Below are 24,800 nucleotides of genomic sequence, written 5' to 3'. Positions count from 1 at the left end.
TGTGCTTACTATGCATAGAGCAACTATCATTTCCTCTTGCTCTAAATGTGGTGGATAGCCCACCACTGCACGTTGTGTTCGTGTTTCTGCTTTTTCTACATCCTCCACTTCTCGTTTATTCTAAAGTGTTTTAGCTGTAGGGAACATCTGTCACAAAACCAAATGTTTATATTCATACAAATTGGCAGCTGTGTCAGCTCCTTAAAGTGATGTTCTTCAGGATCTGTTTGTAAGCAGATGTGCTGTGACTGGAAAACCTTCTTTAATAATTGACTTAAGTATGATTAAAGTATCTGGAATCTGTTTGAGTTACTGAGGCAGCATTGAAGATTGTGGTTCTTTTTATGAAAATACAGTTGCTTGGATTTTGCGTTACATATATATGCTAAAATTGTGTCTGGAAATTTGAGCAAAGTTCTCTGCAGACTGTACAATGAGAAAAGTCTTTGTAATGCTAAAATGGATGAAGTCATGCTGAAGCTTATTAATTTATTATTAAATTAGATGTATTAATCATGAGAAGTACAGTTTCTTCACAGATTTTCTTCATGAGCTTTCCTGGTTCTAAATAGCACTTTTAAAGGTTTGATTAGAAACAAATTAGTTTCATCTATGCACTTGCAAAATACCCACCACTGCGGTCTAGTAACCAGCCCAAAAGGAACTGTTGCATGATGAAAGTAATATTTTGTATTTCAGTTACAAAGATGGAGCTCAATATCTCTCCCACTCTGTCTGTCAAATAGAGGGAGGACTTCTAATTCAATTTAAACCTCGTTCAGTTCGATCTTCTGTAGAAAAGTGTTGGGCACTGTGAAGGCAGTTTTCACACTAGCGTCCTGCTTTACGTTATTGGTGAGCTGCTTCCACTCTAGGAGGAAGGAGAGGAGAAGGCGGCAGAGGGATTGCTGGTTTTTAAAATTTGTCACAGAACCACTAGTTTCAGTATTAAGTTTTATTAGGTTAAAGACATGTCCGTCTTTTTAAAAGCAGCACAGAATGTTGTAGTTCACAGGTCTGAGTTTAGTGTCACTCAAGCTTTAATAGTTTTATGCAGTCTTTACTTTTCTGTGACTTTTTTCCTCTTCTGTGGGTCTACTCTGTATACAGTTTCCTTCATTTCTACACTATTTGCCTGCAGTGTTTTCAGTGGGTTTTTGTCACCCACTTTAGCATTTATCCCCTCTTTCGTATCTTCCCAAGCTTCCTTTTTTCTCATTACAAGGTGTCTGCTCCCTCTTTTCTGTTTCCATAGATGATTTCTCCCTCTCAAATTTCCTTCTCTTCCTCTCATTTTGCCTTCTCTCAAAACCTAATCTCTCTCTTTCTTTTTTTTTTTAAAAAATTTGTCTTTTCTTATGCCCCATCCACTCCTCACACTCATTGATAAAGGCAGAAAAGTCTGTTAGTTTATGCCAAAGACGGTATTAGGGATCAGGATAACTTTATGGTTGCATGCAAAGGCAACCCATCCAGCCAGCAGCTGTCAGTAAGGTAAAGCTTTGGTTCATGCTGGAGAATTTTCTGGAGATTTCTCCCATATACCTGAATAGCTAAAATCACTAGTCAGCTGCTGTCTTCATTTAAGGTTCTTCAGTGAGGAGCTTTCCTCTTCATTCCCCTTCTTACCTCAAAGCATCCTGACTTCTTTGGGGGACTTCCTCTTAAATAAGCCTAACAAATCCCAGAAGATACCGCACATATTTAAGGTCTTATGCATTGTCTTTTAATTTTGTTTTGCCCTTGTCTTACTCCTCTGAAATGTTGCACATTAACTTTCATGAATAATTATCATCAGTTGTGAAACTGTTCTGTTTTGAAATGCAAATATTTCACAGAGAAAGGGGCAGCTATTCAGGTAACAACCAAACATAAGCTGTTCTCTGTCTTTGGTAGCTGTGCTGTACTCCTCACTGCAACAGTGGTTACTCGCATTTTGGACAGATGAAGGACTTCAGTTTTATGTTTTTAAGAAAATGTGTGGTATTTCCACTGTGTTAATTCATACAGATCATCACAGGATTCATTGGGATGAGTGTTGTCAGAAACCTTGCTGGCCGAAGCATCCTATGTATCTACTTGGTCAGAGTGGAGGTATCAAATGATCTTCCTTTGCAGATTGTGACATAACTGAGTATATTACCCAGGATTAACCAAGAGGCAGAGGAAATTAATGTAAGACAGAATTGACAGAAAACGGAAGGAAAAAAAAAAAAGATAAATGCAAGTCCAGCATCTTTTCTTAAGATGTTTAGTTTTCCAAAGGGTCTTGGTTTGATGTGCTGAAGAAAGTTGAAACTGAGTTCAGTTTTGTGCAATGTTTGCGAACAGTTGTCAGACAGTAAAGATTGTTTGCCCAAGCTGAAGGTGAAAATGAGCAAGGTGGAAATGCATGCAACCAGACTTCCCTGTTACATTTTCTCCAGTCTGTAACCAGAGAATGTTTCAAACTTTCTCTTGCTTTTGCTTAAGGTTGTCAAGCTTGATGCATCTTCAGCTCTTTATGCTTTGACTAGGAAAAAAAAATATGTGTGGCTTGAACTTTCAAGAGAAGAATAATTCTCAGTTTTATTGCTGGACTTTGATCAGCGGCTCTCCTGGTGCATTATAAAGATGCTAGTATTTAAAAAATCTTCACTAATTTGGTATGGCCATCTTGACACAGGGTCTGTTTTAAAAACACATTGAACACTCGCATCTTCTGACTTAAAAAGAAAAAGAAAGAAAAAAAAGAGCATAAAACAATAAAACCCAACCCCGTAGGCAGAATGTTTCATTATGGGGTTTCTTTTTAATTGTATGTACTAAAAAACTTGCAGACGATACCCACTCTTTGGAGGAGGGAATAAGACAAGAAAAGTTCCCTTGCCTGAGGCCCAGAGTTGGAAATACAAACCACAGTTAGCTGGCATTATCCTTGTTTGATAATAGCAATGTCACCAGTGATCTAATGATGACTTGTCCTCCCCTTTAATAATACGTTGTCCTGCAGATAATTGTGTGCGTGATAGCAGATGATACAGTAAAATATTTTGATGGAAGACACAAACAGTTTCCTTTACAATAAACTGCTTTTCTGTAGAGCCTGGGGGATCCGGTGGTGTCTGCTCTTCCATGTATCAACAGAGACTGGCTCTGTGGTGTTACAGAGTGTGTCCCAGCAGTTTTAGTGCTGATGCATTACGATAGCGTTGGACTTCCATTGCAGCACATTGTTTTCTACGGGGCTGCTACTTCAGTCTGCAGACAGGGGAGCTGCCTTAGGACATGCAAGACTGTTGCTTAACAAAACTTACCTTCTTCCCCCTCTCCCCTTTTCTTCACAGAAAATATCAGAGAGGAACCCAAGTACGCCTGAGACTGCTGGATCTTGAACTCACGTCTAGGTTCTTGGGTGCAACAACTGATACAACATTGCTGGAAGCTGATGCAGTGCTTTTAGGGCTTGTGGAAATCAAGCAAACAAAGCAAAAGGAGTAAATTTCATGTAAATACATGCACTTTGTGCTGTATAGCAAACTATACAAATGAAATGTTTCCTCAGGAAATAAATGAAAAGTTTCTGTCTGCTTGGTTATGTAAATAATGAGATCAATAAAAGACAATAAGCGCATTGTACCTGATTCTTGCTCCATTTTTATTCACTCATCTTTCTAGCTCTTTGCCTTTAGATTTAAATGTGAAAGGTTAACTGAGCTTCTGTAGGTAATGTTAGTTGAATGTTCACATATTCTTGTATAAAGGATTCCAGAGCTTGTCTTTCCATCCCAAAGGATTGTTGATCTAAGACATCGTACTTCTATGGAGGAAGTCCAAAGCTCGCTGTCGTGTTGCTCCTTCCAGTACGGTATTTCATACAGAACAACATCAAGGGTTCCTGATTTCCAAGTTGCAGTGCGGAATATGTACTGCAGATACTGGTTTTAATCCCTGTTATAATACATCATGCTTTTATCTCCATCTTCATGAAGAACTACAGATTATTCTTTGCTTCAATTGGAGCTCTCATTTCCAATGCATGGTAGTAAATTTTCTCTGGTTGTTAATATAAATGAAAAGAAACTATTTCAATGTAGTAGACCAAGTGTAGGTCTTAGGTATATTTAAGATGAATATAATGGGTATTTGAACGCACAACCAAAGAATCATGCTCCGGTGTTTCCAATATCTTCTTGGAGCATTTGCTATCAGAGAGCATTTCTTTTGATTTCTGGTATATCCAAGTCTGAATTCTGCACAGTCATTTGTGATCTGCATAGTGCCTAGCAGGTGTGCTGAGGGCAAGTGAAATTTGCCATTTATACCACTGAATTACAAAAGAAAGCCTGTTTAATCTTAAAATATTTTTCCCAAATGTTGGAATACAGTGAGATCTGTTAAGGTGGTATGCCTTGTGTGTCTGCAGTGACTGTCCAGTGACAATGTGTTTCTCACTATACATACTAATTTAGCAAAATGCATGCTGGCTTAAGCGTGTATTACTCAAATCCACAGGCACCTCATGTTCCTGCTGGAGCAGGCCACGTGAGCAGTGATGGAGCCACTAAAGGATGGTATAGCTCCTTCTGCCTCTCATGACTGAGTCTATTGGTGTTTCAGTCACATGAGGGAAGAGGAGATAAGGGATCCCTAAAGAAGCAGGGTACCAGGGAGCCAGCCCCAGGCTGCCACAGCTCACACACCCCTCTCTTTGCCTGCATCTGAGAGATGCTTGGATAAGATGGCACCAGAGAGCAGAAACTGTGAGCAATTCTGTTCAATTGCAGCTGGCCTGTGGGTCAGATTGCCACCCAAACGCTGCAAGTCTTCATATGGGCCAACAAAATTCATTTCGAATAGGATACAAAAGCTTTAATCTGTTTAGAGGTCTTTTCCAAAAACATTGTAATTTCTCTTTTAAAGGTTGTTGTCTTTTATTTTTTTTGTTTGAAAGCATAGAGAAAGAAAAGCAAAAGGAAAGCTGAAGTGCCTTTTTACCTAGAACCACAACCCTATGACACAGTGGTTTGATTCTTTCTTCCTCCTCTGCCCAAAAGAAAAACTTGACAAAAGAAAGAGAAGAAAACTCCTTTTCTACCTTTGCCCTTTTGTAACACTGAGAAGAGAGCGTAGTGCAGGCATCACCTGCCACAGGTAGTTTCCAAAATACATCTCATGCATGATCTGTCAAGGAGAATATTTTTAATATAAGGCATTTATTTGTCCAAAATACTGGGAGGAATCACATGGAAAATGCATAATCATTCTGAAGGGAATGGGCATGTTTTAGCAGATCCTTTTATAGTTTTGCAAACTGAAGTTTTGTTTCTGAAATCAGTAAGGATTCAAGCATGAGAGAGGAAACAAGCAATGTGAGCTTATTTTGTTGCTTTCATTTGCTCATTCATCTCAGTGATCTTAATTAGGGGAGTTTGAACGTGAATTTCACTGGGTGTTAGCCTCCAGGGAAAGAGTTATCCTAGCACTGGAGTAGGAAAAGAAGGCCCTTTTAAGAAGCCAGAAGGGATTTAAAATATCAGAGAGAAATCCTGTCTGTTGAACATAACTCATCCTGCATGCTTGCTCAACCCTCAATAAGAGTGATTTGGAAGGAAAGATATGTGTTAACGTTTTGGGGGCAGGCTAAGAGTTATTTCACAGTAGGGTATCAAATAGTGATTTTATCAAATCTTCCTCTGGATATCCTTTAGAGAAGTGGCTTTTACAGACTGTAGTGGTTGCTATTTCAAATCCAGCTTAGTGTTTAATTTGGAAACCCACAGGTTCACATAAACTGGCCCAGTCTTACCAATCGTGTGGTTGTACCTTCAATGGCTTTAGGCTGCTGCTAGCTGTTCTGGCCTTTGGAGAACCAGTCGTTCTTTCTCCCAGCTCATCTTCAGTGACCTTCAAGGCAGTTATTTATTGGACATCTAAACTGTTCAGACAAGAGTTGTCCCATGGAGGAGTCTCTATTTGGGGGAGCCTGTGCCCCTCACACATTACCTCAATTCTGTACAACTCCCAAATGCAGAATTACAATGACAGAGCAGGGAATTCTGAAATGTGGTGGGCTATTGGGGTTGTGTCTCTGTCATGGTTTGACCCAGCAAGCAGCTAAACACCACACAGCTGTTCGCTTACTCCCTCGCAGTGGGATGAGGGAGAGAATCGGAAAAAAGGTAAAACTCGCGGGTTGAGATAAAGACAATTTAATAGGACAGAAGAGGAAGGGAAAATAATAATAACTATAATAATGATATAAATTATAATAATGATAAAAGAATATACAAAACAAGTGATGCACAATACAATTGCTCACCATCCACTGACCAATGCCCAGCCAGTTCCTGAGCAGCAGCCGCACCCCCCTGGCCAACTCCCCCCAGTTTTTTTGTTCAGCATGACATCGTATGGTATGGAATATCCCTTTGGCCGGTTGGGATCAGCCACCCTGGCTGTGTCCTTTCCCAGCTCCTTGTGCACCTCCAGCCTCCTTGATGGCAGGGCAGTATGAGAAGCTGCAAAGTCCTTGACTTAGTGCAAGCACTGCTCAGCAACAACTAAAACATCAGTGTGTTACCAACATTATTCTCATCCTAAACTCAAAACACAGCACTAGTAGCTGGTGCTACTAGGAAGAAAATTAACTCTGTCCCAGCCAAAACCAGGACAGCTTCATATTTGTAATACTTACATATGCCAAGGATATGTGTAGACTACATGTCCTTAATGCAAAGTTCATTACTGAACAACCATGGTGGCACAATTGCATGGCCCTTTGTCTATAAGACTGTTCTCATTTTTGACTCCAGTCTTTTATCAGAGTAGAAATTGATAATGCAAGCAGGTATTTCTAGGGCCATCCATACAGAAGAATAACAAATGCAGACACTTTTCTGCTGGTTGCTACCTATCCCCAGGAGTTCCCTCTTTCTTCATGGCCACACGCCTTTTTGCTTCTTCTCTTTGCATTTTCTGCTGCCAAACGCACACAAGTGTATGTACCGCCCATTCTTCTTGAACAATGCACAGTGAAGTCTCCTCATCCACATAGTTCAGATTCCTGAGTGGCCTTGCATGTGCCTTCGTTTGGGCACTTGCATGAATCTGACTTTTTGTTTGAAGGTCATTCTTATTTCGTGTATGAGGATAGTTGTTTCTACTAACGTAAAGGAAAGGTAAAGCCACCCCAGCAGGTCCTGCGGCACTGTGCCTAGCCTGCACCACCACCTGGAATACTCATCATTTAATAAGACAATTCATTTTTCTGATTATGCAGCTGAGACGACGGTTTGGTGTTAGCAGATCTCTTTGTTTCTTGATCTGTTTTTCAGAAGGGTTTTTTTTTTTCCTCTGAAAGTCTTGAGTTTTGAAAGTGTTTAAGGATTTTTTTCTCTGAAAATTTTCAGGTAACAGCACAGACCCCACTTCATTAGCAGACACTCAGTTCTCCATACTCCTCCATTGCTTTGCATGCTGCCCACATCTCTTAATTGACAAACTTCTCACGTAAATTTGGATGAGCATGACAGATTCACTTCAAGTAGTTGTAATTCATGCTTGGTATGGTGTAAAATTTACACTAGGAGATGTAACGCAGAGTGCTCAGAGAACAGCATGGAATGCATCCTCAGCAGAGGGAGAAGGGCTGGCTGCTGTCTCAGCCTCACCATCCCCACTCGCTCGGGTGCTCTACGCATGCACTGGCAATAGAGTGCTGGGTGATTCAGTACGAAGTAGCTGTGGGTGGGTACAAATCTTCACTTCTACACAAGCAAGAAATATTTCCACACATTCTGCTGGAAGGACACTTACTTCTTCTAGGCCTGTAACTGCCCATGAGCTTCACCCTACCCCACATCCACTTCTTACTCCACCCAAATATTATATCTGAATGTCCATAGTGCTTTCTGGTTTTAGAGATGTGCTTATAAGCAAAGTTAGCTATAATAAAAACTGAATCAAAGCTGGTTTGGGTTTTAGCTGAAGCAATACTTTGCCTTTTGTGTTATTCAGGTCGTGTTGTGAAGGCTTTAATAAGTTTTCTTAAAATTCTACCTTTTATTTTATGAACAGAACATTAAAACACCTTACACATACTTGGAAAGTAAAATAGCTTTATCAAGATGTGGATTGGGAAGAAAAATGAAAGTAGTTCAGTGTTCTTTTGATGACTGATGTGCTATAACAAGACCTGGTAAATCCCCGTGGGCCTGTCTGCCTGTTCATTTTCCAGGCCTTTAGGTGATGAGATGGGGAAAAAAGGGAAATGTTGAAGAAATTAGACCTGCCTATTGACAGCAAATTAGCATCTTGCCACCAAAGCTCTGGCACTGAGCTCGTTTCTAAAGAAAAGAATACTTCACGTTTTACTTTTCTTTAGGGCATTCTGGAAAGTTTGGGTTCCTCCTCATTTCTTAATACTGCCACATTTATAGATCAGGCAAGTTACTGTTCAAGCTTTTTTTCTGACAGCATTATTCCATTATGCTGGGAAAGCTTTTCAAGTCTTCTGTTTTGGCTAGAAAGCATGTCTGCTAGATACAAGCATGCACTCTACGTGTATTTTTTAGTAAATTATGCATTCTGGGGAAGTGTTTATCACATATGAAGGGTCTAGACTGCCCAAATGAGGCTATTACATTGTCATCTGGCTATAACCCAAAATAAATATTATCCCTGGTATGACTACATTAGACTAACATCAGTAAGTTCTTAAATACTCTTGAGTGTTCTTGTTTCCTTCTGGGTTGTGTCTTGTTCAATCAGAGTTAAGCAAGCTGATGCACTCACCCTACATGGCGGCTATACCGAGGAAATCAGCCATTTGTTAACATGGCAGCCTGTCTGGGTGTCAAGGCTGGGTGTCAAGTGCAGCCAAGAGTTACGGTTCCCAAATGGGTTAATCGATCCAAGGCACCCTTTGGGGCAGATACTATAGTCACTCTGCAGCTTTGGGTTAACTTCTGAAAGTGGCAGCATATTTAAATTATTTTAAAATGTTGACATTTAAAGGAGTAAAAAGGGTCTTTTTTTCTCCTGTCTTTATGAGAAATCAAAGAACTGCTGAAATAATCAGCTCTGTTATTAACTGTCGTTTACACCACAGCAGTTTGGCTGGTTGAATCTTTGCTTGTCTTCTCAGCCTCAAACCTGGTTTGTGTTTAGGAAATGACACATATGGGAATTTAAGTGTCATTTCACAGTCTCAGTCCAGTAGCATGAGGAAGAATGTTAAGGGCTTTATACTTCTCTTCCCTGGGAGAGCAGTTGCCATCTTCTCATCAAAATGACGAAATTGAATACAAATAAAACACAAAACTAACTGAAGTTGAAGGGCACAATCTAATGTGCCAACTACCAAAACATACAAACAGAGACATCAGAGAACAGACTTCAGGATACGTCCTGACCTGCCTCACAAATGACTGTATGGGCATCATGTTGAACATCTTTGAATGGTCATGGTGACCGGGAGAGGTGCCTGAGGACTGGAAGAAAGAAAATGTCACTCCTATCTTCAAAAAGGGCTTGAAGGAGGACCCCAGTGGAGCCCAGTGACAGGACCAGAGGCAATGGGCACACACTGAAACACAGGAGGTTCCCTCTGAACATCAGGAAACAGTTTGTGAGGGTGACCGAGCACTGGCACCGGTTGCCCAGAGAGATTGTGGAGTCTCCATCCTTGGAGATATTAAAAAATCATCTGTTCATGGTCTTGGGAAACCAGCCCTGTTTGAGCAGGGGTCATGGACAAGATGACCTCCAGAGGTCCCTGCCAACCTTAACGATCTTCTGATTATGTCATCTGTTGGCATCTTATTTCTGATGCCACTCTGTTTGAACACTGCTTCCTTTCATTTCTCTAAGTTTGTGAAAGCTTAGATCTTCTTCTATATGCCCTGACATGGAGATGATCTGCTCCTGAGCTAGGAAGGTATGGTCTTCACTTTGGGATCAAATTGCTAAAGGGCTGCAGGGAATCAGGGTTCTCCAGAAGTGGCAAAGGTGGAAATTGGTTTATTGGTAAATTCGGTGCATCCTCGAGGCTGGCTTGCTATTTGTTCAGCACAGCCTTCTCTGCAGTGGGAGACTGTGGCTGCTGTGTGTGGTTACTGTCATCTCCCACTTCCACCGAAGGTAACGTTCCTCCTGCTTATTCCTACTGCACATGTGGGCAAACCAAGAATAGGTTCAGTCAAACTTAGATTTCTTTAGGTTCTGGCTTCTGCACAGTGGGGTAAGGGTGTCCATCAGCTCAGAGTTTGGCAACAGCCACACCAAGTTAAAGGACAGTTTTGCCAATGTGGCTGCCAGAAGCATCTTGCAGCTGGCAGGGCTGTTCTTCAAGGATAGTTTTTCAGAGTGGCAGGGGGGTCCATGGACTCCTATGTTTAAATGTCCTCTCCTGCTAGTCACTGCTAACTCCTGCCTTCCCCATCTGCCAAAACCCTTGTGTGAGCTCCCCTGGCTTGTTGTAAGCTAGCATGGATCTAGCTGTTAAATTGCTTGACCCAGAAAAGGACATTTAAATAGCCCTGGTGCGGTTTGCTCAGGATCATATAAGTGATCCAACAAGGCGTTGGCATGTGATTTCATTTTGTCTTGAGGGCCAGACTTTGCTGTCTGTGACTGAGGGGCTCGTGCACCCATTTGGGTTCCCATTTGCTCCCAGAAGACCACCACTGCGTTCACAGAGGCATTTGGGGTGGCGGGGTCTTCAGCAAGCTTAGGAAGGATGCGTTACCCCAGTGCTCGGGGTTTCCCTCTGCTGGGCGAGCAGCGGGGACGTGAGAGCCGGAGCTGGCAAAGGCAGGCAGCTGCCCGACAGCTCGAGCTGTGAAAGAGCAGCGTCGGCTCGAAATCTTTCTGCCGTGCCCTTTGCACCTCGGGCTGCGGCTTCTTTGCACACGCTGGATCACCGGGGAGCTGAAGTTTCATTTACCGACTGAACGACTCTGAAAAAGGTCCCCCGTCCCAATTAGCGTTGCCAGTCGTCCGCCTCAATGGCGGGTTAAACTGAGCTGCCCGCTCAAGTGGTGGGCACGGGGCTGGGCGGGGGGCAGGCAGGGGAGCCGGCAGCGCGCGGGGGCGAGGAACGCGCGCTGGGGGGGCGCGGGGGCACCCGCCCCTCTCCAGGGCGCTGGACCCTTTCAAGCGAGCTGCGGCGCGCCGGGTTCTTGTGTGAAAAACAAGGGGCACAATGCTGGAGTCGTAACCTCCTCACCCCTGACGGCATGGGAAAGTGCACTCCTCAGCTGTTGGGTATAGAAAGGCTGCTGCAGGCATGAGAAATGTTCATAAAAATGCCGTTTAGAGCCTGCCCTTCTACTCTGCACATGTCATCTTGCCTATCAAGCTGCCTAATTGGAAAATTAGGCTGGCCTTAATTTAGAGCCCTGAAAGTTCATGCCAATAATTTCCCAGAGACTTTGTTTTTCCAATTATTATTATAAATGGTTTCAGCACATTGGAAATCTTTACTGAAAAAAATATCCAACACCCAGAAGGAGCAGATCTTTCATTTCAGAGTGATTCTTTGATTTCTGTGTGTGAAATTGTATTGTTGTGCATCCTGTGAATGATCATCCAGAGGCGAATGTAAGCCCCCGTTGTTTTCCATGCATTGTTCCTTATGTGACTGTACGTGGAGAGCGGAGCATTTTTTAATTTACAGCATGTTATGATCTTATTTTCGAGTTTAATGCACCTGCTATTTTCTGTCTGCTGAGGTTCTGGAAACAGCAGTGAGCAGAAGCTGCCTTGCAGATGTAAATGTTTCCCCCACAGGGTCTTGCGTCTGTGGGCAACGCTGATCCCAAGTCACCTAAGGAGACCTGAGACGGTGTGCAGGATCAGGCTGGTCGGTTGAATCCTTCTTGGCTTTGATCGGGGCTCAACCCTGCAGTTAGCCACATCCAGATAGCTGTGGTCTATGTCTTCAAGATCTCCATTTCGGACTCTGTTTAGATGACATGGTGAAGATCTCCTGTCTGTACCTGGATACTGTCTATCTGAGACTGCCGATAGAGTAAAGGCATCAGTGACCATGCACACCAGGCTGTTTTGTTTAGCCTCGGCTGTTAGGATGAGGAAGGATTTCCTTCCCTCCCACTTGTCCTCTGCGGACAGGAGCTGTGCACCACAGCCAGCTGGGCAAGGGCTTGCAGAGGCAGTGCGGCAGGGTGCTATCGTTGCTCCCACCATACGTGCCAGCAGTTGGCTGCGTTGGAAGCTGGATGGGCTGACAAACCCTTTTGCTGTGTCTCTTGGCAGCAATAGGAGTGGCCGATGTGTACAGCAGGGACTAAAGCATGACTTGATAAACCTAGAATCATAGAATCATAGAATCGTTTAGGTTGGAAAAGACCTTTAAGATCATCCAGTCCAACCATTAACCTACACTATCAAGTCTACTCTAAGCCAATCAAGGGTAGACTAGACTAAACCATGTCCCGAAGTGCCTCATCTACCCGTTTTTTGAACACTTCCAGGGATGGGGATTCCACCACCTCTCTGGGCAGCCTGTTCCAATTCTTGACCACCCTTTCCATGAAGAAATTTTTCCTAATTTCCAACCTAAACCTCCCCTGGCGCAGCTTGAGGCTATTTCCTCTCGTCCTATCGCTAAGCACTTGGGAGAAGAGACCAACACCCACCTCACTACAACCTCCTTTCAGGTAGTTGTAGAGAGCGATAAGATCTCCCCTCAGCCTCCTCTTCTCCAGACTAAACAACCCCAGTTCCTTCAGCCGCTCCTCATAAGGCCTGTGCTCCAGACCCTTCACCAGCCTTGTTGCCCTTCTCTGAACCTGTTAGTCCTCTGGATTTTTATCCTGTTGCTGAAAGCTGCACCCGTGATGCACGTGAGTGGGAGAGGTCTACATCTAAGATGATTTTCAAGGTCAACATCGGATACCTTAAGATACATGCAGTGTGCTAAGGCCATGGACGCATCCTCCCTGGGCTCCTGCTGAGCCATCTGGAGAGGCTGCTGCTCTTGCACAGATGCTCTGCTACTTCCCACCCCAGAAACTCACTCCTGGGTGAGTTTCCAACCAACTTTGACCCTGTCGTTTGTACAGTTCAAGGCTGGTTGGTCATTCTGGTTGCTTGTTTTCGCAGATATACTTCCAGGGGCAGGGGCAGGGAGTGGGAAAGAGGGCAGGAGGAGCATCTGGCATGATTTTGGGGTGGTTGCCTTTCCATCTCCAGCAGAACAGCACTGCTGAGTGCTGGGATGGAGGATGCCCATCCATGGGTGAGACCACCAAGCGCAGCTTAGGGGCAGGATGAAACCCCAGGGTTAGGTTTGGCAGGTTCAGCCCTTCTCTTGGTGAAGCAATCTATACGTGTGAGCAGGACCCCAATCTTCATCTTCCTCTAAAATTGTCGCCACACACAAGCTGGGGTTGAGATCCATAGTTGATGCAGAAAGAAGGGTTCACCTAATGAATTACCACCACCAATTATGAGAATGATTTTCCTTGAACTATCCTATCCATCCAAGCTGTGACAGCCCTGACAGCCTTGGTTAGGCTCTGGCAAGGCCGTGGAATTAAATTTTCTGTGAGTTATACTAATGTCAATACAGCTTCACACATTGCCGTGACTGACCCACAAATCAGAAGGGAAGCAAAGGATTTTTGTGGGTGAAAACCAAAACGTTAGGGCAAAGAAAGTGCAGAAAACAAAGTGAAAACATAGTAAACAAAACTCCTGCTCATCTCGGGCTTTATCTGCCCTCCCTGCAGGTGTATAGTGTTGCACGGGAAGTCTCATCGCAATAAAGCACCCACACATCCCTGAGAGAATCACTGCCATTTTAGTTCTGCTGGAGGGCAAAGCCACGCCCAGATAGGATGCACAGAGCAAGGAGTCCTGTATTCATGAGAAAGAAGTGCCATTACTGTTCCACGTTTATTAAATGGTTTTGAAAAGGCAGGAGGTCTTCCTGGAGCAGGATTGAGTCTGAGGTGCATAAAACTGGGTGGAACAAGAGAGTGGTACCTTGTGCAACCCAGAGAAGTATATAGTATACAGCATGGAGTACAAATGTGCACGGGTACTGGATGGAGAAAATAGGATGAAAACCACATATTTCTTCAATTTACACAGAAAGATAAAAGCATGCTGCTGGCCGTGCTGCAGCAGTGCCTCTGGCAGTGCCTCACTTTGTCTCCTTTCAATGTCATGGTAAGACCCCGAGCTCATGTGAGTCCCTCCTGTAAAAGGGCCAATTGCAACATCTCTGACCTTATTTTTGGTGCCTTGTTTGCTGGTGGCAGTGAGGGCACCAGGCTGGAAGAGCTGCGACTACGCACCATGATGCTCCACCAGTGCAAAGCACAGTGGCACCCCAAGAGCAGCTGGGGAGGACCTTTTCCCAGTTGTTAGCCCCAGCTCCCGTTACCCACTATTTATAGAAAAGCACAGTTGTACCTACATATCACTCTATTCGAGCTCCTTGACATGGGACTCAGCAACCGGCCCTGCCAGGGATGTGCCCCCTCTCCTGCCTTTCCTCCAGGCAGGCCCACACTTCACCAGCATGAAGTTAACAGGAGTTATTCTCCCTGCCTTCCGCTGCTTACAATGGAAATTAGTTCAAAAGGATGAAAGGTTGATGGTGGGAAAGCATGTCAGAAAATACAATGCAGAGAACACAACTCTTGGGAGAGAGCTGTTTGTTTTGTTATTTGAAAGGGCTCAGGATTTAGCCAAGGGGGCGTAGTTATAATTTACTTTAAGGGATGCTGACAATTGCATTTGTCAAGTTAGATTATGGTCATACTGTCGTAAAGGATCACTCTGTTGTTTTACTGCTAGTGTATATATGCTGGTATATGCATAAGTACTTTGGGCCTCAATGAGGATGAAAATACAGCTCTGATGTGTGAAAACCGATACTGCTGCCTAAATTTCCACACTGCTACATGGCCCTTTGGTGGCGATAGGACTATTCAGTGCATACGTTTGAGGACTTGAATGGATTTTAAGTCTTTGTAGATCTGAAATAGCTTGACCTTCTGATAATCACATGCTCTTAATTACTTGTCCTAAATACAGGCAGACTGAATGGGATATACCCAGACATTTTCCAGCCCCATTCTACTGGGGGCTGATGGGGTCCATCTGTCAGAGAAGGGGAAGAGCATCTTTGGTCATAGGCTTGCCAAGCTGGTGAAGAGGGCTTTAAACTAAAGTTGCCAGGAGAGAGGAACCTCAATCCATCCCACTTCTACCCATTTGATGTGAGTGCTGGCAATAGATGCCCAGAGCCTGAAGAAGGATCACAGGTCAGCAAGAGAGCATCTGAAGAGCAGCACAAAGGCATTCCAGCCACTCCAGCCAGTAAGTCAGCTTCATGGGGGGCCCAGCTTAAATGCCTCCATGCAAATGCACGTAGCATGGGGAATAAACAAGAGGAGTTAAAGACATGTGCACACCTGCAGGGCTATGATCTAATTGGCATCATGGAGAAGTGGAATGGCTCCTATGACTGGAGTGTTGGAATGGAAGGATACAGGCTCTTTAGGAAGGACAGGCAGGGGAGACGAGGAGGGGGTGTCACCCTCTGTGTCAATGACCAGCTGGAGTGCATGGAGCTCTGCCTGGGGATGGATGAGGAGCTGACAGAGAGCTTATGGGTCAGGATTAAAGGGAGAGCAGGGACAGGTGACATTATAGTGGGGGTCTTCTACAGACCACACGACAAGGAAAACTGAGCAGATGAGGCCCTATATAGACAGGTAGGAGCAGCCTCACATTCACAAGCCCTGGTCCTCATGGTGGACTTCAACCACCCTGATATCTGTTGGAGGGACAACACAGCAGGGCATAAGCAATCTGGGAGGTTCCTGGAATGCGTTGATGATAACTTCCTTCTCCAAGTGATAGAGGAGCCAATGAGGAGGGGTGCTATGCTGGACCTTGTTGTCACCAACAAGAAGGGGCTGGTGGGGAATATGAAGCTCAAGGGCAACCTTGGCTGCAGTGACCATGAAATGGTGGACTTCAAGATCCTTAGGGCACCAAGGAGGGTGCACAGCAAGCTCACCACCCTGGACTTCAGGAGAGCAGACTTTGGCCTCTTCAGGGATCTGCTTGGTAGACTACCATGGGATAAAGCCCTGGGGGGAAGAGGGGCCCAAGAAAACTGGTTAATATTCAAGGATCACCTCTTCCAGAGTGATGTATCCCAACAAAGATGAAGTCAGGCAAAAATGGCAGGAGGCCTGCATGGATGAAAAAGGAGCTCCTGGACAAACTCAAACACAAAAAGGAAGCCTACAGAGGGTGGAAGCAAGGTCAGGTAGCCTGGAAGGAACACAGAGAAGTTGTCCGAGCAGCCAGGGATTAGGTTAGGAAAGCTAAAGCCCTGATAGAATTAAATCTGGCCAGGGACATCAAGGGCAACAAGAAAAGCTTCTATAGGTACGTCGGAGATAAAAGGAAGAGTAGGGAAAATGTGGGCCCTCTTCAGAGAGAAATGGGAGACCTGGTTACCCAGGATATGGAGAAGGCTGAGGTATTTAATGACTTTTTTGCCTCAGTCTTCACCGACAAGTGCTCAAGCCCCACTGCCCAAGTCACAGAAGGCAGAGGCAGGGATTGGGAGAATGAAGAACTGCCCACTGTAGGAGAAGATCAGGTTCAGGATGATCTAAGGAACCTGAAGGTTCACAAGTCCTTGGGACCTGATGAGATGCATCCGTGGGAACTGGCAGATGAAGTTGCTAAGCCACCATATTTGAGAAGTCGTGGCAGTCTGGTGAAATTTCCACTGACTGGAAAAGGGGAAACATAACCACCATTTTTAAAAAGGGAAAAAAGTAAGACCCAGGGAACTATGGGCCAGTAAGTCTCACCTCTGTGCCCAGCAAGATCATGGAGCAGATCCTCCTGGAAACTATGCTAAGGCACATGGAAAATAAGGAGGTGATTCGTGACAGCCAACATGGCTTCACTAAGGAAAATCATGCCTGTCAAATCTGGTGGCCTTCTACGATGGGGTTACAGCATTGGTGGATAAGGGAAGAGCAGTTGACATCATCTACCTGGACTTGTGCAAAACACTTGACACTGTCCTGCACAACATCCATGTCTCTAAATTGGAGAGACATGGATTGGACGGGTGGACCACTTGGTGGATACAGAATTGGCTGGTTGGTTGCACTTAAAGAGTTGCAGTCAACAGCTCAATGTCCAAGTGGAGACCAGTGATGAGTGGCATTCCTCAGGGGTTGGTATTGGACCGGCACTGTTTAAGATCTTTGTCGGTGACATGGACAGTGGGACTGAATGCACCCTCAGCAAGTTTGCCGATGACACCAAGCTATGTGGTGCGGCCGACACGCAGGGAGGGAAGGGGTGCCATCCAGAGGGACCTTGACAGGCTTGAGAGGTGGGCCTGTGTGAACCTCATGAAGTTCAACAAGGCCAAGTGCAAGGTCCTCACATAGGTCAGGGCAATCCCAAGCACAAATACAGGCTGGGTGGGGGAATGGATTGAGAGCAGCCCTGAGGAGAAGGACTTAGGGGTACTGGTGGATGAAAAGCTGGACATGAGTTGACAATGTGCACTTGCAGCCCAGAAAGGCAACTGTATCCTGGGCTGCATCAAAAGAAGCGTGGCCAGCAGGCTGAGGGAGGTGATTCTCCCCCTCTACTCTGCTCTGGTGAGACCCCACCTCAGAGTATTGCGTTCAGCTCTGGGGCCCCCAACCTAGGAAGGACATTGACCTGTTGGAGTGAGTCCAGAGGAGGGCCATGAAGATGATATGGAGCACAGGCTCCAGAATACAGGCTGAGAGAGTTGGCAAGGTTCAGCCTGGAGAAGGCTCTGGGGAGACCTTATAGCAGCCTTCCAGTACCTGAAAGGGGCCTACAAGAAAGCTGGAGAATGACTTTTTGCAAGGGCATGTAGTGACAGGACAAGGGGTAATGGCTTTAAACTGAAAGAGGGTAGATATAAGGAAGACAGATATAAGGAAGAAATTCTTCATTATAAGGGTGGTGAGGCACTGGAACAGGTTGCCCAGAGAAGTTGTGGCTGCCCCCTCCCTGGCAGTGTTCAAGGCCAGGTTGGATGGGGTTTTGAGCGACATGGTGTACTGGAAGATGTCCCTGCCCATAGAAGGGGGGTTGGAACTCGATGATCTTTAAGGTCCCTTCCAATCCAAACCATTCTTTGATTCTATGAATGAGATGTGAAGAGTGTTGTCCTGAAGAGATTGGGCTGACACTGGCACTTTGATCTGCCTGTATGTTCAGAGGCAGGTACTTGTTCAGCAAAGTGACCTCATGCCCTTAAATGTATGTTTTGCTATTCATTATCATGACTTTCCTACCAATTTATGCTACTGTGCTTACACAGAGTATTACTATTTGCCATCCCCCTTTTATTTATCTTCATTTTTGATTTCAAGCTCTGAAAGTCTGAGGATTGATCTATGTTTTTTTATTTTCCTCAGAAGAATGCCTGTCACTATTTATATGTCTTAATCAAATGTTTCCTTTCTACTAAAAGACTTGTGTATTTGGGAAAGCCAAGTACTCCCAAGAAAGCTGCCAGTACTGCTGGGGGATGATGCTTAGCAAGGGTACAGGGGCTTCTGGGGTACTGAGCCATATGGGACAACTCTGAACCATTTCAAGCTCCTGACATGAAATATAGTCCTCCTCAGGCTGTGTATCAATGAATGCAGGCAGACCCCCTGCGTAAAGCAAGTCTGATTTGAATGTAAATGATGGGACTTTGCTGCAGTTATCCATGCTGAGGTGCTTCAAGAAGTGGCTTGGTCATTCTGAGCTTGGTTTTGTGCTTGTGTCAGATCCCTCACTCTCTCTTCTCTTTGCGGGAAAAGAGGGATGAAGGACTGGATTGATGTGTGAGTAGATAACTGCCCGTGCATTTTTTTTCCCATTGCTTTCCAAATTGCTCTCTCCCTTCTGCCCCATGTTTGCTGTTCTTTGTGCTGCACTCCTGAAAGGCAATAGTTGAGCCTGGGAGAGCTCAGTGTTTCCACCCTGAAGGGTTGTTCTGAAAGAATTATTTTCTGCATGAGGATGGGTACATTAAAACACATCTCTCACAGCTGGATAGGCAGAAAGGGATGTTGGCGGTGCATGTCGAGTTCATCTGGAGCAGTGTGTGGGTGCTCATGCCAGGTACTCACTGTGTGCTCACATTAATGGAAGCCCTTCCGGAGCACTAGCTTTGGCTTTTTAAAAATCAGGTTTAGCTGACAAACCCTGAGTTTATTATAGAATCCTTCATTTTTAATATAGAAATACTCCAATTTTGAGTCTGGACATGCATTTGATTCTTGTGAAACACTTGGCCATGGCTGCAGGCACAGGTAGGTTTAGTCGCTGGAGCTTGCTCACTGGCACCCAGCTCTCCCCATCTTCTCTAGCCCACAGTCCCTTGAAACTAAATGAGATGCAGTTGGGCTTTTCCTGGTGCTCTTTGCTCCCAGAAGGGCATGTCATTAGCCGTGTGTGTGCTGTGACAGCCGGTGTCTGGCTGAGGCAGTGCAGGGCTTGCCGGGGCCGTGCCGGTGGCACAGCTGTGCACCCGCCCCAGCACAGAGCCAATTCTCCCCAGTGCCGCGGCTGATGAGCACACCTCAAATTAGCCATGTGGCCAGCGTTTAACCGCAACATTACCGTTTCACATCCGAACAGCTGACAGCCTGAATAATTTACTGCATGCAAATGGTGGGACCTACCGTCTCTGTTAGTGCCGGGATCTGATTGCCACAGCCCATTAATCGTAATTGCTAGTTTGTGCTGACAGGAGCAGGGCCGTCACCCTGTGAGCGATTAGGCAGCTACCGGGGAGACCGTCCCCCTCCTTGCCCTCCCCTGCAAGGGGGCTATGACTTTTTTCTTTCTTTTTTTTTTTTATTTAATTGAACTGCAAGGCCAAACCCAGTGACTCCCATATGCTGTGTGCCCCAGGCAGTGCAGGAGAAGCCCCTGCCCCAGGGGAATATGGTTTCTTCGGGGCCTAATTGGCACCTGAGGGTTTTCTGAGGGCTGCCCCAGAGGCGGACGCCATGTGCTTGCAGGAGAAGAGCTTCCCCGGCACACGTCCCGCTGCAGGGGATCAGGGCCACCAGCTCCGTCTGGCTCGCAGGGGACCATCGTCCAGGGCCTCCCTGCCTCTCTGCAGTGCGGCATCTAGCACGCCCATCAGTCCAGTTTGAAACAGCTAAAGCAAAAGAGCACCCGCTCCCCATCTTGTCTCAGATTTTTTTGCCAAGAAGCTTCTTCATGACAACCCAACTTCTCTTCTCCTTTCTTCTTTGCCATTTCCAGCCTATCTTCCCCACCTTTAGCTGGGCCATCCCATACAATCGCTCAGACACCCTCTGCACTGCTCAGGTAGCCTCTCTGCTCCGCGAACCCTTTGGGTTCTTCTGCAAAGCAGATTTGGTCTTCAGTCTTCTTCACTGATCAATCAACTCCTTGTGAACACACTAGCTTTCAGTTTTGGATGCTTTTGCAGTGGGCCGAATAGCAGGATTAAGCTCCCTAAACACAGCAGTTATGTTGTACTGGGGTATTTGTAGCTGCTGCTCAGCTATGGCAGCCATCATGAGTGGCCGGGAGGGTGGATTGCCAGCAGACACGGTCAGAGCAAGGGGGAGAGGCAGAAAAGAGGAGAGAAAGCTTTCCTCCCTGCAAAAGTCTGGGGGAGCAGGGAGGGTGTACGCCGGTGGGTGTAGGGGACAGAGAATGAAGGAGGAGGGGGAAGCAGAGGAGGAGGCGGCAGAGGGACTGGAGAGTGCAGCAAGAGCAGGCACAGACCTGGAGCAAGCCCGGGCCTGGGGAAGCTCCTTGTCATTGCTGGGCACGGAGGAGCAGGGCTGCTCATTTTGGCTTGCAACAACAAATGATAGTTTTTCAAGTCGTCACCTTCTAATTGATGACTGCGTGAGAGTGCAAGCCCACATGAACAACTGTTGTTTGAATGGCTGGGGGATGTGGAGAGCTGGGGAAAAAAACCCTCTGGAAATGGTGTAACGAGCCTGTTTGGCATCTCTAAGTATGTGAGCGATTTCAGGTATGTTTGCTACACTTCTCCGTTACTTGCCAGCACATGATATAGCTATGCCTGTGTGCGCGTGCATGCTGTATATAAGGGGCCATGTATCCTGGTGCAATGATACACAGGTTTCCTTTAAATCTATCATGTCAGGCCCCCGTGTATATCAGATGAAAATGAGATGTGCTGGTGAGTTGCTGTTCTTGTTGATACAAACTGTATTTAGACTTGACCAGCCCTTGGACATTTGAGAAGTGGGAATTATTTTTCTTGTTCCTTTTCTTTATGTACTCTGTAACACAAATCACAAATAGCACAAGCCCTCTGTTACCCATCTCCCCTCCCTGTCAATCCATGTGCTTAGAATATGCAGCTGAATCCAGGCAAAAATTTTGGAAAAATCTCTGCTGGGGGGAAGACACAACATCTGATCCCTTCCTTAATTAGAACATAGGCTTGATTTGTCTATCCTGAAATGTGAAAGGCATTTGTATGTTAAGCAAATACTTACAAAGGCTTATTTCAACCCTGCACAAATGTATGGAGCTCTCCTGCCCACTCAGGTTTCCCAGGAATATGAGCATTAAGGGTGAGATGCAACAGGTTTGTATCCTTCTGGTGCTGAGAAAAAGAGACGACTGAGGGCAGGTGTGATAGAGGTCTATAACATTGTCTTATAGTAGGGATTGATTGTTCTTCCAGTGCAAGGAATAGGGGCATCCAATGAAGCCAGCAAGAGGCAAGTTCAGAGCAAACAGAAGAAAAAACCTTCTCCAGATGATGCATAGCTAGCTTCTTGCTGCGGGATGCTGGGGAGGCTGAAAGCATGCACAGATCAAAGGGGAGACTCCACAAATTGAAGGAGAGGAAAGCTGTCAAGGGTTGCTAAATGCACAGAAGCCACTCCTGGCTGAGGCGTCTGCCAGCGGTTGGAAGCTGGACAATGCTGGTCTGACCCAGTACAGCTGTTCTCGTCTCAGTCAGCCACCCCAAACAAGGGATCCGCTCTCAGATGAGGTGTCCGGGCCACATCCTATGAGTTGCGTCAACCAGCTGCAGTTGGCTAAAACTGAGCTTTATCCTTGACATTCATCTAACCCCACCACTCCTCTGATGGGCCTCAAGAGCATTATATCCTTCAAGGCATTTATCAATGCCTGTGTTTAGCCTAGGAGCAGTGACTGGCTTGAAAAATCACTTTGCTTGAGCTGGCCTGTGAAGGAGAATGGGCATCTTCCTAAAAAAAAAAAAAAAAAAAAAGAGGAAAAAAGAGGTCATGTTTAATTTGATTACCTAGACCTCCTACTTCTGTGAGGCCTGGCAGTCACACCTCTTCCAAGAAATCTTCCCTCAGTCAAAGCTGCTCTGAGGTCTGCAGGTATTTCCATGGATGAGGTGATTACTTTGCCGTCATGCAGAGGAGGAGTTTGTTCCCAAAGCCCTGCTACTCATGATGCCTGTGGGATTGCTCTGGCTCTGAGGAGCTGTTTCCCATTACATGTAAATACTGGCTACAGAGCTCCATACTGCAGCTACCACCTTGTACCAGTTAATGCCTCCTCAGAAAGCACCTTCAAAATTGCACTAAAGTATGTATGAAAACCTACTTGGGGGGAAGAAAACCCACAAGCAACTTTCTGAACTTAGTTATCAGATTTCGTAATTTTTCATTGTTTTAATCTGACATGGCTTATTTCAGAACGATGGATGTGGCATAGATATCTAGAAATATAATTTGAAATGCTAGAAAAGTGTACTTCTCTCAAGCCTATTCCAGCTTCATCTTCTGCATCTGTATTGTGCTGGGACCCGTTGTACTGTCCGCCAAGGCATGGAAAGGTCCTCAGCAGCTCTGTGAGTACACAGGCTGCTAAACACAACTGTTTTTACAAGGGCAAATTCACTGAACAGGTTTAATTTGGATGTTTTTCTCTCTTTGCTTAGGTGCCCTTGCGGTATGACCCTCTGAAATATATCTCTGCAGTGGTGGGATCTCCTGTGTGCCTGCCAGCTCTGCAATGTGCCATTTTCTATGTCTCGGCACTTCCCTCCCAGCCTTGTCCCTTTATGCTTGGCTTTTATAAGGAACTATGCAACATAACAGCCTGGGGATGGGCAGGAAGAAGTGACACTTTGATTGACCATTTTACATAATCTTTAACAATAGAAGGGTTTTAGTGACTTGGTACAGCCTGTACTCAACATAAAACCCAGTCTGTTATCTAGAAGTGCTTAGATGGCAAGATAAGCTGTTAATGCTAGTAGAGGAACATTACTGAATAAGAATACAATGATGATTTTTTTTTCCCACTTCCACTCTTTTTTCCTTACTTAAAATGTTCCCTTGAGCATTACCTGATAGACTTGAGTCTTGCATCAGGTCATTGTTTTGATTGGACAGGCTGAGATCTTTTCCTCATTTTAGCTGATGAAATGGTTGCATTTTTTTCCCTTCTTTTTTAAGTAACCCAAGGTATAAGCTAACCAAGACACACGTGTTCCAATCTGATAGAAAGAGGCTTTCACATCCTAAGAAGTAAACCCTTGTTCCAGATTACAGGGATATGTATTATCTAGTGATATTAATACTTAAGTAAGAGAAAACTTCCCTTTTATTTTCTTTGCTGAACTAGCAGCTGTTGTATACCATACCAGGTTGTATGCTGACCAGCGTCTAAATAATGTTTACATTATATAAATTGAAGACAAGAATGATACTAGGACAGTCTATCACCAGAGCCATCTTTTGAGGCTTGTCACGGAGGAATTAGAAAGAACCCACCTGCTGTCACCCCAGAGGTGCCCGTGTTTGCCAACTGAGTGGTGGGACAGCAGGGAGCAGGGCTCATACCTTCATAGAATCATAGAATCGTTTAGGTTGGAAAAGACCTTTAAGATCATCCAGTCCAACCATTAACCTACATTACCAAGTCCACACTAAACCAATCAAGGGTAGACTAGACTAAACCATGTCCCCAAGTGCCACATCTACCCGTTTTTTGAAGACTTCCACGGATGGTGACTCCACCACCTCTCTGGGCAGCCTGTTCCAATGCTTGACTACCCTTTCCATGAAGAAATTTTTCCTAATTTCCAACCTAAACCTCCCCTGGCGCAGCTTGAGTCCATTTCCTCTCGTCCTATCGCTAACTACATGGGAGAAGAGACCAACACCCACCTCACTACAACCTCCTTTCAGGTAGTTGTATACAGTTCCGTGTATTCAAAGATGAGGGGAGTGGAGTCAGGCTCTGGTGTCTGTCCTTTGCATGTGCACCTCAGTTCTTGAGTCTGCTGGTTGTCCCACGGGTCTCAGCTCCGCGGAAGGAGGATGTTCTCCAAGACAGTGCTCCTGCGCTGGCATCAATGAAGAGATTGATGCCCTCATGAGACTGGTCCTTCCCAGATAGCCCCTCCATGGAGTCAGGAATGGTTGTCCACATGCAGGACATCTTAGTGGGTCTGTCACACCACATGTGCATCCCCTCCACGGCAGTTCCATCCTGCCCTGCCAGGAGGGAGAGCGATGTGGGGGCTGGAAGATGCGAGGGGGACTTCTGCAGAGAGGGTCAGCCTGGGTGGGAATTTCATTTTTGTAGCAGAGAAGGAGGTCCTTGTGATGTCAGATGATGTGTGGAGGGATATCTAGGTTAGGGAAGGACTGGTGAGAAGAGGCTGCCCCTTGGGAATAGCAGGTCTGAAGGAATCCTGCCTAAAACCTCAGTGCTACAGAGGGGCGGTGGGGAAGCGCCTGGGCCCA

At 45.4% G+C, this 24,800-nt stretch overlaps 1 protein-coding gene across 1 annotated transcript in view; it reads left to right on the top strand.

Moving 5' to 3' along the window:
- TPD52 (tumor protein D52) overlaps positions 1-3,605 on the top strand; it is a 110,275-nt gene extending 106,670 nt beyond the window's left edge. The window contains exon 7 of the mRNA XM_075704865.1: positions 3,327-3,605. Coding sequence (XP_075560980.1) covers positions 3,327-3,480 — 154 coding nt within the window. The 3' untranslated portion in view covers positions 3,481-3,605. The remainder of the gene's footprint in view (positions 1-3,326) is intronic.
- The last annotated feature ends 21,195 nt before the right edge of the window (positions 3,606-24,800 follow it).

This window comes from Pelecanus crispus, chromosome 2 (assembly GCF_030463565.1).
Source record: "Pelecanus crispus isolate bPelCri1 chromosome 2, bPelCri1.pri, whole genome shotgun sequence".
Lineage (NCBI taxonomy): Eukaryota > Metazoa > Chordata > Aves > Pelecaniformes > Pelecanidae > Pelecanus > Pelecanus crispus.
The sequence above is the reverse complement of the archived record's forward strand: the minus strand, read 5'-3'. Positions and strand labels throughout refer to the sequence as shown.